This window comes from Mercurialis annua, linkage group LG8 (assembly GCF_937616625.2).
Source record: "Mercurialis annua linkage group LG8, ddMerAnnu1.2, whole genome shotgun sequence".
Taxonomy (NCBI): Eukaryota; Viridiplantae; Streptophyta; class Magnoliopsida; order Malpighiales; family Euphorbiaceae; genus Mercurialis; species Mercurialis annua.
The window spans coordinates 3,775,247-3,791,295 of NC_065577.1; the positions used below are offsets into that span (position 1 = coordinate 3,775,247).

The 16,049-nt window shown below is 38.2% G+C and overlaps 2 protein-coding genes across 2 annotated transcripts; both read right to left on the reverse strand.

The window, feature by feature from the left end:
* Positions 1-2,934: 2,934 nt before the first annotated feature.
* Positions 2,935-8,349, reverse strand: LOC126661475 (uncharacterized). Its single transcript, XM_050355330.1, has one exon. It carries the CDS (start codon positions 8,347-8,349, stop codon positions 2,935-2,937), a length of 5,415 nt encoding a protein of 1,804 aa, XP_050211287.1.
* A 1,436-nt stretch (positions 8,350-9,785) lies between these two features.
* On the reverse strand, positions 9,786-11,302 carry LOC126661476 (probable glycosyltransferase At5g11130). The gene is made up of 4 exons (XM_050355331.2): positions 11,080-11,302; positions 10,626-10,889; positions 9,929-10,004; positions 9,786-9,823 (listed from the first exon to the last, which is right to left on the reverse strand). Exons 1-4 carry the CDS (start codon positions 11,215-11,217, stop codon positions 9,786-9,788), a joined length of 516 nt encoding a protein of 171 aa, XP_050211288.1. The 5' UTR covers positions 11,218-11,302.
* Positions 11,303-16,049: the final 4,747 nt, after the last annotated feature.

Genomic DNA, 16,049 nt, shown 5'->3' on the forward strand with positions numbered 1-16,049 from the left:
TATCCATCAATCTGTCAAGTCACAATAAGGTAGAAAAGAGGGAGATAAGAAAAGGTAAAGTGTGTAAAATGTGTGTAAAACAACAAAAATATGGCTAAGGCTCAACTTGGTTAAACTAAGGGACACTGGGTAGGCTATTTAAAGTGGTCTAAAGAATGGGTTATCCTAATTGCCATTTATCACTTTCAAATTATTCAACCTACAATGCAATTTTACTATGGACGCAAGGCAAGTTCTAGAAAATTAACATGTATCGACTCACACCACAATAAAATGAGACATAAAAAGTATGCTCGATAAGGCTCAAAAATCTCACAAAACTGGGTAAACACAAGGTGATTTAAATACAAACATGTTTAATTGCTCAAAATTTCAAAATTTACACAAGTACTCCTGTCAAGATCGTCATGCCAAAATTCACAATATTCAGAAGAAAGAACATGTTCCATGAAGTGCAAATTTTCACCTCCGTCCTATTAATTCATGCTGGCTAACTAGGTAAATGTTATTTAACTATCATTCTTACACAGTTGTTCGAACATAAAAGCAAAAATTAACCAACTCATTAAATAGGGGGAACGAAAACACTAAAATCTCAGAAATTCTGACATCACAAAAAATCATGACATATGGGCGACAAAATGACACAACCAAGCGGTAAGTACAAGTAGCAAAATATCCAACATGACATAGCATAAATACACCCCACGGGTTCACCACATAAGATCAACCACTCCTAACACATCCTACAGACACACACAAGGATAAAAATAAAAAAACATAAATAAGAAAGGAAAAGTACATAAATAAGAAAGGAAAAGTACAGTTTTCTCCCTACCCTCACACTAAACGATGCATTGTCCCTAATGCAATCACACTAAACAAAGCACACAGAAACATAGAAGTACGATAAGAAAGAACAAGACATAAAAAATAACATAAAAGGGAAAAGAAGACAAAACGCTCTAGTAATCCTCCGGCTCTGGTGATGGTGAGTAGACAGGAGAAGGGTAGTCACCACTCGGGTGAGTGGCCCGCATGTGGGCCCGCTGCATGCGATGATGGTCCCGCTGCTCTCGAAGCATCCGCCTCTGTCTGTTCTCCATGCGCCTCTGCCTGGTCTCCATCTGCTGTCTCCAATCAGTCTCAGAAGATGGCTGTAACGGATCCTCAAAACCTGGAGGACCCTCAGTAGCCTCAGTACCCTGTGCACTCTCCTGAACATGCTCTGTCTGATGCCCCTCTGCATCCTCATCCTGATCATCTGCAGCTTCTGGCTGCTGCACTGCACCATATTTCTTCACCCATCCTGCCCTCTGATAAAAAGGGATAATCACATTGTTGTTATCCACCACATTGCACTTCTTCAGGTAGTCCATATCAATATGTTTCAGCTTTGGCTGATGTAGAGCTTCCCATTCCTCCTCTGTAGAATAAGCCTGGAAACACTCAGCCATAACACTCACAAGCAACCCCATACCCAGTGGACTCGCAGCTTTCTGCTGCTGCATCTTCAGGAGCATCTCCAAAATGCGATATGCCATGTTGATCCGTAAAGTATCATCGTCGGGATATAACAGAGCATAGATCACAATCAAATCATTATGGCCAATTTTGTTGGCCTCCTCGATTCCACAAATATTGTACTTGTACCACTTGAATGCTAGCAGTATGGACACATCCTTGATCAAATTTGCCTTGGAATCCTTCTGAAACGCAGGCTCGCCAGACAATTCTCTCCACATCTGATCTCTCTGATACTCTGGAGGAGTAAGACGCATACCGCCACTACGCATCCCAAACGTGGTTCTCAACCACCTCATATCAAAAGTGTGCCGTACCCCTCGCAGACGAAAACTATACTCGGATTCCACCCCACCCTTTCGCTTCAACGTGGTGAAAAACTCTCTAGTCAGCTCTGTGTAAGTGTGGTGGGATGCCTCGCTCAACCCAAATAAACCCCATCTCCGCAAGTGACTGTCAAAAGCTTCCTGCATATTCAGTTTGGCAAGAGTTTCTGCATCTACAATCTTACAACCTATCAACCTCCTCTTACTAATCACAGCATATCGCTCACCTTCCTCGACAGAATAAATAGGAAAGGGACAATCATACCTCGCAGCCATACTTGGCCGCTGTCTGCTGCTCGACGGTGCTGTGACTGGCGGAGGAATCCGTTCCGCAGCTGCTGTCCGTGATCGTCCCCTGCGAAGTTGTGCCACTGGTGGTTCAGGAGAACTATGAGTCCTCACTATGCTTGAATCCTCCGGATCAGTGTCTTCTTCCCCAAAATTAGGATTCTTCGACCTAAATGTCATGACTGGTGAAATTGGGACTGAAATCGCCAAAAATTTGGAGGAGAATGCTGTTTTGGAGATGGTTTAGGTATAGGGAATGTGGAATTTAGGATGAATTTGATGTAGAAAAGAGAGAATTAGGGTAGGGTTTATGGTGGGGAATTTTCGGAATTGGGTTGGGAGAAAAGGGTTTGTTTTTGATTTTTTTGAGATTTTGTAACAAATGGGCGCAAAAACGTGATTTTAAGCACCTGCCACCGATCGGCGCACGACGTGCGCTGGCTTTCTGCACGTCGTGCGGCCGCACGTCGTGCGAAGTCATTCCGCACGTCGTGCGGCGTAAAAATTTTCCCCTGCACGTTTCCTTTTTGCTCCTGCACCTGCAAATCAACACACAAACACCCGGATCAATCTGAACTAAAAAAATTAAACACGAAAACATCAAAATAGACAATTCACAATAAACATAATTAAAATTAAAAAATTAAATCTAACTAATGCACAAAATAAATCTAAAATGCAATAGAACATAAATTATTCGGACTTGTCATCCAAATAACGCTTGTTTTAGGTCGCTAGCGTTGACCGTGTAGTACCTGACTCAGTTTGGAGCGTCGAGAGTGTAGCACTCTCGTCCTTAATCCGTCAACGGACCTAAGTACGGCTTGCACCGCTGTCCATTTACTTTGAAAGTCTCTCCACTTGCATTTTCGAGCTCAATTGCCCCATGCTCAGCTACATGGCGCACCTTGAAAGGTCCGCTCCATCTCGACTTAAGCTTGCCAGGGAATAGACGCAAGCGAGAGTTGTACAGTAGCACATGACTGCCTTCTGTAAACTGCTTAGGCACGATATGAGCATCGTGCCATTTCTTGGTCTTTTCCTTGTACAACTTGGCATTCTCATATGCCGACAAGCGAAACTCATCAAGTTCATTCAGTTGCAGGAGGCGCTTCTGCTTTGAGAGTCGAGGGTCAAAATTTAACTCTTTGATGGCCCAATATGCGCGATGCTCTAACTCCAAGGGTAAGTGACAAGCTTTCCCATAGACCAGTCTGTAAGGTGACATACCAGTTGGTGTTTTGAATGCCGTCCGATATGCCCACAACGCATCATCCAATTTCTGAGACCAGTCTTTGCGCGAGCTATTCACTGTCTTTTCAAGAATGCGCTTCAACTCTCTATTGGACACTTCAACCTGTCCACTAGTCTGAGGGTGGTATGGAGTCGCCACTCTGTGATAAACATGGTATTTCCTCATCAGGGCGGAAAATTGCTGATTACAAAAGTGTGACCCTCCATCACTGATGATCGCCCGTGGCACACCAAATCTATTGATCAACTTCTTCAGGAACTTCAGGACTACTTTTCCATCATTAGTGGGCAGAGCAGCTGCTTCCACCCATTTCGACACATAGTCGACGCACACCAAGATGTATAAATTCCCACACGACACAGGGAATGGTCCCATGAAGTCTATACCCCAGACATCAAAAATCTCAACCTCCTGAATAGAGGAAAGAGGCATCTCATCACGCCTTGAGATATTGCCAGTGCGCTGGCATCTGTCGCAGTGCTGCACAAAATCTCTCACATCCCTGTGCAGTGTAGGCCAGTAGAACCCACTCTCTAGGACTCGTGCTGCTGTCCTACCCGAAGCATAGTGACCCCCATAATCTGAAGAATGGCACTGAGTCATAATGGCCAACATTTCTTCCTCTGCAACACATCTCCGGATCATCTCATCTGCACACACTCGAAATAGATATGGCTCATCCCACAGATAGCGCTTAACATCAGAGAGGAACTTCTTACGCTGGTGACTGCTCATGTCAGGAGGCATAATGTCAGCTGATAGATAGTTGGCGAAGTCTGCATACCATGGATTCATCGTCTCCTTAATGAGCATGAGAGCCTCATCAGGAAACCTTTCGTTGATGACTTCGCCTTCTATCACTGGCTCGGGAACCTCTAACCGCGACAAGTGGTCTGCTACCACATTCTCCGTGCCCTTCTTGTCTCTGATCTCCAGATCAAACTCTTGCAGGAGCAAGACCCACCGAATCAACCTAGGCTTTGCATCTTGCTTGGCAAAAAGGTATCGCAGCGCAGCATGATCAGTATAAATGATAACCTTTGAGCCAAGTAGATACTGCCTAAATTTATCCAGTGAAAACACTACCGCTAGCATTTCCTTCTCCGTGGTAGTGTAGTTCAGCTGAGCTCCTGTTAAAGTGCGACTCGCATAATAGATGACATGCAGCTTCTTGTCCTTCCTCTGCCCCAGAATGCTTCCCAGCGCCTGATCGCTCGCATCGCACATGATCTCAAAGGGCAGATCCCAATCCGGACTAGAGATGACTGGGGCAGTGACCAGTGCTTCCTTTAACCTGAGAAAAGAAGCTAAACAGGCATCAGTAAACAAAAAGGGCGCGTCCTTGACAAGTAAGGTAGTCAAAGGACGCGCTATGGAAGAAAAATCCTTGATGAACCTGCGATAAAAACCTGCGTGCCCGAGGAAGGCACGGACTCCCTTCACTGTGATTGGAGGTGGAAGCTTCTCAATCACCTCTGTCTTTGCCCTGTCAACCTCGATACCCTCTCTGGATATCTTGTGCCCCAAAACAATGCCCTCCTCAACCATGAAGTGGCATTTTTCCCAGTTCAGCACTAGATTTGTCTCCTCGCATCTCTGCAGGACCCGGTCTAAATTACGAAGACAACACTCGAAGGAGTCTCCAAAGACTGAAAAATCGTCCATGAATACTTCCATGATGTCTTCGATCATATCATTAAAGATCGAAGTCATGCACCTCTGAAACGTAGCAGGCGCATTGCAAAGACCGAACGGCATGCGGCGGTAGGCGAAAGTGCCATATGGACAAGTAAAGGTAGTCTTCTCTTGGTCCTCTGGGAAGATAATGATCTGATTGTACCCAGAGTAACCATCCAAAAAACAGTAAAATGCATGTCCTGCCACTCGCTCTAGCATCTGATCAATAAAAGGAAGCGGGAAGTGATCCTTCCTAGTTTCGGCATTCAGCTTCCTGTAGTCAATGCACACTCGCCACCCAGTAACCGTGCGAGTAGAAATCTGTTCCCCTTTCTCATTCTCTACAACTGTCATCCCGCCTTTCTTCGGCACACACTGAATTGGGCTCACCCATGAACTATCAGAAATGGGATAGATGATGCCCGCATCAAGTAGCTTCACAATCTCCTTGTGAACCACCTCTTTCATGTTAGGGTTCAGCCGTCTCTGTCTCTGCGCAGATGCCTTAGACTCATCCTCCAAATGAATCCGATGCATCACTACTGAAGGGCTGATCCCCCTGATATCTGAAATCTGCCACCCAATAGCCAAGATACGTCCCTTGACTACCTCAATGACTCTCTGCTCTTGCTTCTTGGTGAGCTTGTTGCTGACGATAATGGGCAAAGTGCCATCCGCTCCCAAGAAGGCATATCGTAAGTGTGCAGGCAAAGTCTTGAGCTCCACTTTTGGTGGCTTCTCAGAGGAGGGAGGAGTGATGTGCTTGCTTTTCAACAGTGGTTCGAGGACTGGTTCCTCTAAGTACTCCTCCCTTTCATTCGGCATAGACTGCAGGATGGCATTGGTTTCTGCCAGTTGTTCTTCCACTAACTCATCCACCATGTCTACCCGCATGCATTCACCTCCAGAATTGGGATGGCGTGTGATCTTTCTCATGTCGAACTCAACTCTCTCATCCCCAATTCTCAGAGTCAGCTTTCCATCATGAACATCGATAAGAGCTCTGCCAGTGTTCATGAATGGTCGCCCCAATATCATCGGGCACTCCTTGTCCGCTGCGTAGTCAAGGACAACAAAATCCACAGGGAATATGAATTTGTTGACCTTCACTAGGACATCCTCCACAATCCCATGTGGCTTTTTCAGAGAGTGATCCGCTAGCTGCAACATCATCGGCGTAGCCTGTACCTGTTGATCACCAAACATACTACGAAAAAGGGATAAGGGCATCAAATTAATACTAGCACCTAAATCGCAAAGGCAATTAACAGACTGCATGTTACCGATAGTACAAGGGATAGTGAAACTTCCTGGATCCTTAAGCTTGGTCGGTAGACTGCTCAATATGATTGAGCTGCAGTTTTCTGTCATCGGTACTGGTCCCTCTGCATCCCAACTCCGCTTGTTGGTGATGATCTCCTTGAGAAACTTTGCATAGTGCGGCATCTCTCTCAATGCGTCTGCCAGACTGATGTTAATCTGTAGCTTCTTGAAAGTTTCAAGAAATTTGTGAAACTTCCAAGTGTCCTGCGGCTTCTTCACTCTGTGTGGGAATGGCACCTTTGGCACAAAAGGAGGTGGTGGAGGTGGTTTAGCAACTACCTTTTCAGGCTCGCCACCCTCACACTGTTCCTTTTCCGCCTCAACTGTAGCACGTCCTGCATATGGATCATCCAGTGCTTTCCCACTTCTCAACTCAATAGCCTTGAGATGCTCTCTGGGGTTTTCCTCAGTAGTGGATGGTAAACCCCCCTGACTTCTGCTTTGCAGTGCTTTAGCCATCTGCTGATTCTGCACCTCAAGGTTATGAATTGTAGCAGCATGATTTTTGAATGTTTGCTGCGTCTCGGCATCCTTCTTCATCATCATCTCCATCAATTTATCAAACTTGCTGTGGAGAGACTCGCCTTGCTCTCTTTGTTGGAAGCCAGGAGGATGCTGCGGTCGGTTGTTCTGATGTTGGAAATTCCCTTGATTCTGAAAGTTCCCTTGATTCTGGTAGTTGCCCTGATTGTGTTGTGGCCTCTGTCCGCCCTGAAAGCTCGGACCTGCCTGATTATTGGCATTACCCCCATTGTCCTTCCATGAGAAATTTGGGTGATTCCTCCATCCTGGGTTGTAAGTGGAAGCGTATGGATCATTGCCCTGTCTTTGCCCTCCCACAAAATTAACTTGTTCATTGTTAGGCTGACCCCATACAGAACATTCATTCGACATATGACCATGCTCCCCACATACCTCGCAGTTACTCTGAATGGCAGCTACACTGTTAATATTAACTCCTGCAGCCTGCCGTGTAAGAAAATCCACTTGATTTTGCAATGCTGCAGTCTTCGATTTTAAAGCCTCCATTGCAGACTCAGCAGTAACTGACATAACTCCTCTCTGCGCAGGTGCCTTCGCCCTTTCAGATGGCCAAAAACAGCCATTTACTGCCATCTCATCTAACAGATCGAATGCTTCATCCGCCGTTTTTCTCATCAGAGACCCTCCTGCGCCTGCGTCAATCGTGCTTCTCCCCAATTCAGTTGCTCCATTGTAAAAGGTTTGGATCAGATTCTCCCGAGTGATGTTATGATGCGGAACTTGCCTCTGCATCTCCTTATAGCGCTCCCACGCTTCATGAACTGATTCCCCATCAAGTTGCTGATAGAGCATAATATCCCTGGTCAGCTTTGCAGTCTTTGCCATGGAGAAATACTTGTGCAAGAACGCTTTCGCCAGATCGGACCAAGTATTAATGCCTGCGCTAGGTAGAGCGTGAAGCCATTGTTTTGCCTTATCCCTCAGAGAAAATGGGAACAGGCGAAGCCATACCTCGTCGTCAGTCATGTTGTTCATCTTGAATGTGCTACATACTTCCAAGAAGTTTGCAAGATGTGCGTTAGGATCTTCCCTAGGCAGCCCATAGAACTGGCAGTTATCCTTCAACAGTTGAATGACACTCGTCTTGATCTCATAATGGGTAGTCGGCACAGGATGTGCAAAATAGCCATGGGTGTTGTTTCCCACATTTGGCTGAAATATTTCCATCAGTGTTTTCACTCGAGGCCCTTCATTGTTCTGTCCTTGAGCATTCTGCGGATTCTGCTGATTTTGATTCTGCGGGATCACTCGATTATCACCCGCATTGTTGAATCCAGGAGGAGCATCGTTTTCGTTCTCCATGTTGAGATTCCTTTGAGTTGAGTGTGTTGCTTTTCTGACACTTCGCTCAAAGGTAGTGAGGTCTTGTTGAAACGGTTCTAACGGTAGTCCTTTGCGTCGTGTATTATGCATACACTAAGAGAAGGGTACCTGAAACAACAAAATCAACAAACCCCACGCGTAAAACAAGAAAAATAAAGACTAAAACAAGTCAAGCAATCCCAACTTAGTTGTTAAAGAAAAACTTTCCCCGGCAACGGCGCCAAAAACTTGTTGGTAAAAATACGCAAGCGTACGTATGCCAACTTGTAATACAGACTGCGAAGTCCGGATATCGTACCCACAGAGAAAGCTTCTAAAGACAACCAGTTAAGGAACTCGATTCGAATAGCCGAAAAGATAGTTTTTGTTTGTTTTGTAATTAAAAGACAGAAATTAACAATTGTAATTTAAAGTAACTAAAGCTGTAATTCAAACGGTGTTTTAACAATAATGGGAAAGGCAGGGATTATTAATCTTCGTTATGCTGTTTACTTGATTTGGGTTATGGATTGTATTGTTCTGATGATGTTCGAACTAATCTAGAGCACCTAAAATTCTCTCTCGAGCAATTACAGGCGAAAGCATTAAACTCACTAATACTAGATTAATTATTCACTCTCGCACAATGATTAACCTATGTATAAATCAATTTAATGGTTGTTAAGCAAATTCAATGAACCCGCACTCGTTAATTCACTCTCGCACAATTAACTCCTGCGTTCTTAATTATATTGTTCTATTCCAATTTTACTCTCTCGAGCTAAAACTAAAACAAACGGCATAGACTAAGTGATCAGTTTAGGCTAAGCATTAAGCACAATAATTAAAACCCATCAAGAACAAAAACCCATAAATTCAATTCAATTAAACAGACATAATTTAGATTAATAATCCCCAATGAAGGGTTTAGCTAGACATAATAATAAAAAGACTTAAAGTAATAATTAACGGATTCATTCTGCGATTAAATAAATACTGAAGTATGAAATTAATATCAATCGTACCTTGGTTGAAGTAAACTAATAATGAACAATGAAAATCCAGCGATAATAATGAAGAACGAAACTAAAATTGTAATAAACTAAGGTATAATCTCAAAAACAAAGTCGCGAACCCTAATACAATGATTAAGAATGGTATTTATACTATGTTTTCTTGTAATCTTCGAGCTATGTGAAATTCCCAAAATACCCAGGTCTTTAATAGTCAAATACGGGCTAAAACGTCAATTTCGCCGGCTGCTATCGAAGGGGGCACGACGTGCAGGAGTCAAGGGCACGTCGTGCCCTTCTTCATTCCACACCGCACGACGTGCACAGCAAGACCGCACGTCGTGCGGTCCCAGTTTTCTTCAAGCACGTCGTGCTCAACGACGTGCTCTCCCATCTCCAAAGTTCTGGACACTGGACCCTGACGTGCTCCCAACGTGCTCCCAACGTGCACGACGTGCACTTACAGATTTTGGCTCCAAACCTCCGATTCTTGCTTCAACTGCTTCCCGAGTCCTCCGCAAGTCCAAAATCACTCTAATAAGCTCCGAAATCATCCGTTTTCATGCATATACCTGAAAAACTTGGACATAACAATAAGAACCACAAATAACATGAATTTGACATTAAATACGCATTAAAAAGACCTGAAAGTATCTAGAAAATAGGAGTATTTCTACTCCTATCAGTATTCCAGTAGCTATATTTGACAATCAAACTATAGAAGAATTCCTCAACAATATTTGGCAATTTGTCCTGCAGATTACAAGAAAATATACATATTTATATGTAAATTCCAACAACAATATTAGTTAGATAATTATAAACTTTGAAATGCTTTTGGAAGAGCATAGACATTACTTTAGGAGTAAGCATTTGGTCGCTTTAATTTAAAACTAATCGAATGAACCAACTCACATAGATCTATTAAAACCGAACCAGCCGGACTAGTCGCATATTTTTGGATAAGAAGAGTGATTACTAAAATAAATAAAATACAAATGATACGGTTAATTCAGCTAACTGAATTATTGAAACTCTTAACCATTACTGGAAAAAAAGTTAATATCAACCAAACCAATAGAATTAACCGAAAACTTTTACTAAAATTATCAAATTTAATTAGGGTGGTTTGGTTAATATTCTTTTGGTTAGGTTATGGTTAAAAGTTATAATAATTCGGTTTACCGAGTTAACCAATTTTAATAATATTCTTTATATATTTAAAATCTAAATATATATTTATTAATATTAAATAAATATATTTATGTTTTTTTACTTAAATGATTGAACCAGTTTAATAGAATTAACACAGATCAATAAATAAATATCCTATAAATTATTCAAAAATATATGCAAAAATCAAAACAATCTTACCAATTGAAGACAATTCAGAGTTGTAAAGAAAAACTGAGCCTCATCAGGATTTTCAGTAGAGAATCTACTCTTTGAAATATTATTGAAGAAAAATTCTTCACTAGCATGAACAGAGTCAATACGCAACTGTCCACTTGAACTGCTACAAGCTCCATCAGGATCATACACAAACACCTTCATTTTACTTTCCATTTCAGAATACTCCGTTTTAAATTTCTCAGGATTCCGAAATATCTCATCCGAAATTTCGAAATGTCGAGATCTCTGCATAGATATTTTAATTTCATCACCAATTAGAAGCAAAAATACAACATAAATTCAAAATTCTGCTCAGTTTTCTACTAAACAGTTAATTTCACAAAAAAAAATTCTAACAAAATAAAAAATCAATCAAAAAATAACTTATCATTAAAAATAAACACATTATAAGAACTAATTGATCGGAGAAGAAGACCTTATGATTGTAGGCCGTCAGGAACAAGAGTCGTCCGAGTCCGTTGACGATCATGAGTAGAATCGCAGTTCTCACTAAGTATTTTGTAGTTTTATTCAAGGTCCACTGGTTTCGGTTTCTTGTCGGAGGATTCACCATTTTCTTTTCCTTATTTGTTTTCTCGAGAAAGTGATGGAAAATTTGGTTTATTGGAGAAAGATTGAGGGGGTGTAGTGTAGCTGATGCAGAGCCCCAGGGAATGTGTGCGGGGTACTCTTGGCGGTTACTTATGTTCGTTACTCTATTTTTTTATTAGACCAAATTACCCCTGTTTGTTTACTAATTTATACTCACTAGTTTTTTTGGCCACATGCTACGCACGTTAACGATATCTATATGACATGTTATTTAATATTATAATTCTATATTTTTAGTAATATATTAATTATTTAAGTTTTATTAGACTTTTTTTTATTTGTTTTTGTTTAATTATTTTATAAAATTTTAATTTCTTTTATTGGGAATTTTAAAAAGTTAGAACTAAGCAATAGATTTAATTTTTGATATTGTTGTTATTAAAAATGATAATATGATTGAAGCAAATTTATATTATTTTTCATAGTAAATAACTAATAAATATAAAAAATATCAAAATTTTAACATAAATTATAATAATATGATTATTTAATATAAATAAAACTCGTCATATTCTTTTATATATAGTGTTATATCTGTGCAATTTTTTTAGGATTAGGAATTTAACACATAATGATAGTTATTGCACAATTCCTTTTAGGATTAGAAATTTAATATATAATGCTAGCTACTGCAATAATTATTTTTAATATGTTTCTTTTATGAATTAGGAATGTCATCTTTCTATTTGTTAAGCACAAATCTTTTTATATGTCACAATTAGGAATATCAACTTGGATAAAATATGTAAAGGGTATTTTTTTCCGTAAATGGAAGTGTTCCCCCGCGAATACACTTTTATATTTGTTATAGATATGCTAATATAGACAAATACATGATATATTTAGGTTTAATGGCGTGAAAAATCACAAATTTTAGCGTGTTTTGCAAATTTAATATAAAATTTCAATTTTGACAAATTAATACATTAATTTTTGATTTTTTGCAATTTTAGCACCGATCAATTTTCTGTCAGAAAAATGATGATGTGGACGTCGGAACAGTGGTTATTCAGGTGTACACATCATCATTTTCTTTATTTTTCTGAAGAAAAGTTGATCGGTGTTAAAATTGCAAAAAATTAAAAATTGATGTATTTATTTGCCAAAATTGAAAATTTATGTTAAATTTGCAAAACACGCTAAAGTTCGTGATTTTTTATGCTATTAATTGTTAATAGATATTAATTAGTGTTAATATACATTTTTCAAAGGCTTAACCCCTGAAAAACCCCCCACCTTTCAACCCCCCTTCGTTTGCACCCTCACCTTTCAAAATCTGCAATTTTACCCAAATTATCACCTTTCATTTTCAATTGCACCCTAGAAGTATTAAATTGGGCTTTTGTCACTAAAAAAAAAGTTGAAATTGATACTTTATATTTTAATTCATGTTCTAAATAGTTTTTAATGTTTAAATTTCAACAACAAAACCATATTTAATGATATTTTTAATTGATTTATATTTTATATAAAAAAAATTAACTTTTAAAATTTTAGGAAATATGATTTTATTGTTTAAATGTAAACATTGAGGACTATTTAGAATATGAATTAAAATATAAATTATCGATTTAAACTTTTTATAGTGAAAAAGAGCTAATTTAATATTTTTAGGGTGCAATTGAAAATGAAAGGTGGAAATTTGGATAAAATTGGAGATTTTGAAAGGTGAAGGTGCAAATGAAGGGGGGTTGAAAGGTGGGGGGGTTTTCAAAGAATTAGCCTTTTTCAAATAAGCTGCCAAGAGTTGGAGTGAAACCCCCAACCTTACACACATCACTAACTAGATTCGGTACTCAAGTGCTCTAAATCTACTCTATTTTTTATAAAATATTTTTTTACTCACTCATTATTACTCGATGAATTGTTATCATGTTCATCTAATTGTAAAATGAACAAAATAAATTAACGACAAAATAACTATAACTTTTCTAATATATCTATATTCAATAATAAATTTTTAAATAAATAATATTATATTGAAATAATATCAATCTACATATAAAAAGTTAATTCCTATTTAGGATAATGACGTGTTATTCAAAAATTTATCATTACGGTCATATTTTTCAGTTTAAATAGCTACTACTCGGCTCAAAACTCATATTACTTGAGTATGGATGTTTTATTAGGAATTTTCCTAAAATTATGTTATTTTTAGTTTAATTTATTTTTTGTCAAAAACCAAAAGGTTTACTTACAATACACATATTTTTTTTAGAATTTTTGTTGGTAAGTAGGCCTAATTTTATGATGTTTTAACTTATTCTATTTATAATTCAAACTTTTAGAAATCAGCAATTTAGTTCATATTTTACCTTTTAATTTCAATTGTAGTTATTTTCTCAAATAAAATGTATTTTTTTTAATTTTTCATATTGTTTTATATTATTTTAACTTGTTTTTTATCATAAAAAATTTCAAATATGAAGACCATATATAAACTTTTTTCTAGTACAATTTAAACAAATAGTTTCTGTTTATGTAATCAAAATTTAAAGACTACAAATGTAATTAGAAAAAAAATTACAAAAAATATAAATATAAAATATTGTGTAATTAATATTTAGAAAATTCTGTTATTGAACTAATTAAAAATGAGTGCATTGATTTCAAGGTAGTAAACAAGAGTGCAAACAAGGGCAGAGGGAGAGTGGGCAAGGTGCGGCGACCGCCCCACTTTGCACCTATGTTTACTCCCTTGAAATCAATGCTTCAAACCACCATAGTCGTCAACGATGTCAATGCCTTAATTTTAAAAATCTACCGCAACAGAGAGAAAGAAGACGACTAATGTTTTATATCAAACTGCTGCATTTTAGCTCACACTGTTTCCTTCATCTCACATGTCAATGTGGTGGAAGTGTTTAGTTTTTTTTAAAAGAAAGATACTTTTAAAAGCAATATTTATGATACGTGTGGGCACTACCTGAATCGAAATCCTGATTCTACCCATTACCAATTATTGATAAACAAAAGACTAATAAACATGTACTAATTATCTACGGATATGCCACAATCAAAGGAGTGAATGCATGAATGTTAGAAACTCTTGAGGCATTACATGGAACAACAAAGGGTATGGATATATAATAGACTTTTTTCACATTATTACCCAATATTTATGTTCTCTTATCAAATATACTATCCAGGATTTGAGTTTGCAAAATCACCGTACAAAATCTAATTAATAACAATAATAATTTAGGAATAAAAGACACAACACGCTTTATTATCCTCCTTTTTCCAAAAACCTGTGGTAATAATTTGTATTATTGCTTTTGTCTTATTTCATACCAAAATTATCTTACTAATTGTTTTTTCACCCTAAAGGGATTCTAGAAAGTGATCTTAAATCCTTTTGTCATTATGGGAGCGACTGAGAGTATGAATAACAAAAAAATTTTAGTACAGGTGAAACAAACTATTTAAGCTACATTAAGATTTCCTTATATATTTGATAAATATATTATTTAATACAAAATATTCGCTTAAAATGAAATAAAAGCTTTACATTACAGTTGACTCAAACTAGTCAAGCTGCATTGAAATTTCCTTATAAATTTGATGAATATACTATTTAGCACAAAATATTAGATTGTAATTAATATTTGAGGAATCCTATTATTGAACTAATTAGAAATGATTTATTTGTCACCTACGTGTAGTAAATATGAGTGCAAACAAGGGTGGAGCGTGGGGTAAGGTGCAGCGGCCACCCCACTATTCTGGTAAAAATGACATTGAGAATATTACTTCGAACCACCGCATCTCCATAATTACCATCGATGGTGCTCCACTAATTTTAGAGATCTGCCGCAATACTTTCCTCTTTACTCCACCATTGCCGGAACAGCTACCGCCGGACACTGCTCCACTACCACCATCTCCTTGCCATTGTCTTACTTAAGTAAGCTATCATTATATTGTAATTAGAATCATCGTTTGGTTTACTTTTTCTTGTTGATTTGTGAGTACAGTGATAATTATTTTTATTGTTGATTGTCTGGTTTTTGTTCGAATTGAGCTATTGTCACGACTCGATGCTCGGCATCGAGACCGACGCTAGAAAATGGGAGTGGTTGCTCCGAAACCCGTATCAAGCCTTAATTTTACAATAAATTTTTTGCGGAAAACAAAACATTTTCGAACATTTTAAAATCTCCGTTTAAAACGTTCTGGTTTTAAAACCATCATGAAACTTTGCTAATAAATACCACCTTTTTGTATTGCATTCCAGTTTCATAACCATATAATCATGGCAAACTAAACAACTTTATTTAAATGGCATACATCACACTTATAATGCCATAAATATCCTTGTACGGTCATCCTGACCTTCGCACAACTTACACCATAAAATATCAGTGTTTAAGCGGAATAAAAATATTAAAACATAAAAGTCTGACATGATTATTTATGTACTACGGTTCATGTCTAAGTCTAACTGCAACTCTAGATAATAATAGGTCATCATGCTTTATTCAAACCAACACTTTCAGAGCAAGAATAGGAAGTACTCACGCTACAGATAATTCCTTAGTGAAATTAGTTTCTGAAAAAGAATCCCACAACGTGGGTCAGATAAAAATCTGGTGAATGTATACAAAATATATTAATAAACATTAGTATGAAAGCAATGCATCCAGATTACCGATTCATATGAAACCCTATACCATGGTTCATGTTCCTACGTGCTTTTAAAATAAGAACATAAATTCATTTCACATTTCTCCACACCATTTGGTTTACCACGTAGGCCGCACAGTATTTTACTGTCGTCATTGGTCGTAT

Excerpts from the sequence above, each read along its gene's own strand:
- LOC126661476 (XM_050355331.2), bottom strand. The coding sequence starts at position 11,217 with ATGGTGAATCCTCCGACAAGAAACCGAAACCAGTGGACCTTGAATAAA. Across the intron at positions 10,005-10,625 it reads CTCTGAATTGTCTTCAATTG|GACAAATTGCCAAATATTGT; the intron begins GTAAGATTGTTT and ends TGTAATCTGCAG. Across the intron at positions 9,824-9,928 it reads CTACTGGAATACTGATAGGA|GTATATGCATGAAAACGGAT; the intron begins GTAGAAATACTC and ends CAAGTTTTTCAG.
- LOC126661475 (XM_050355330.1), bottom strand. The coding sequence starts at position 8,349 with ATGCATAATACACGACGCAAAGGACTACCGTTAGAACCGTTTCAACAA.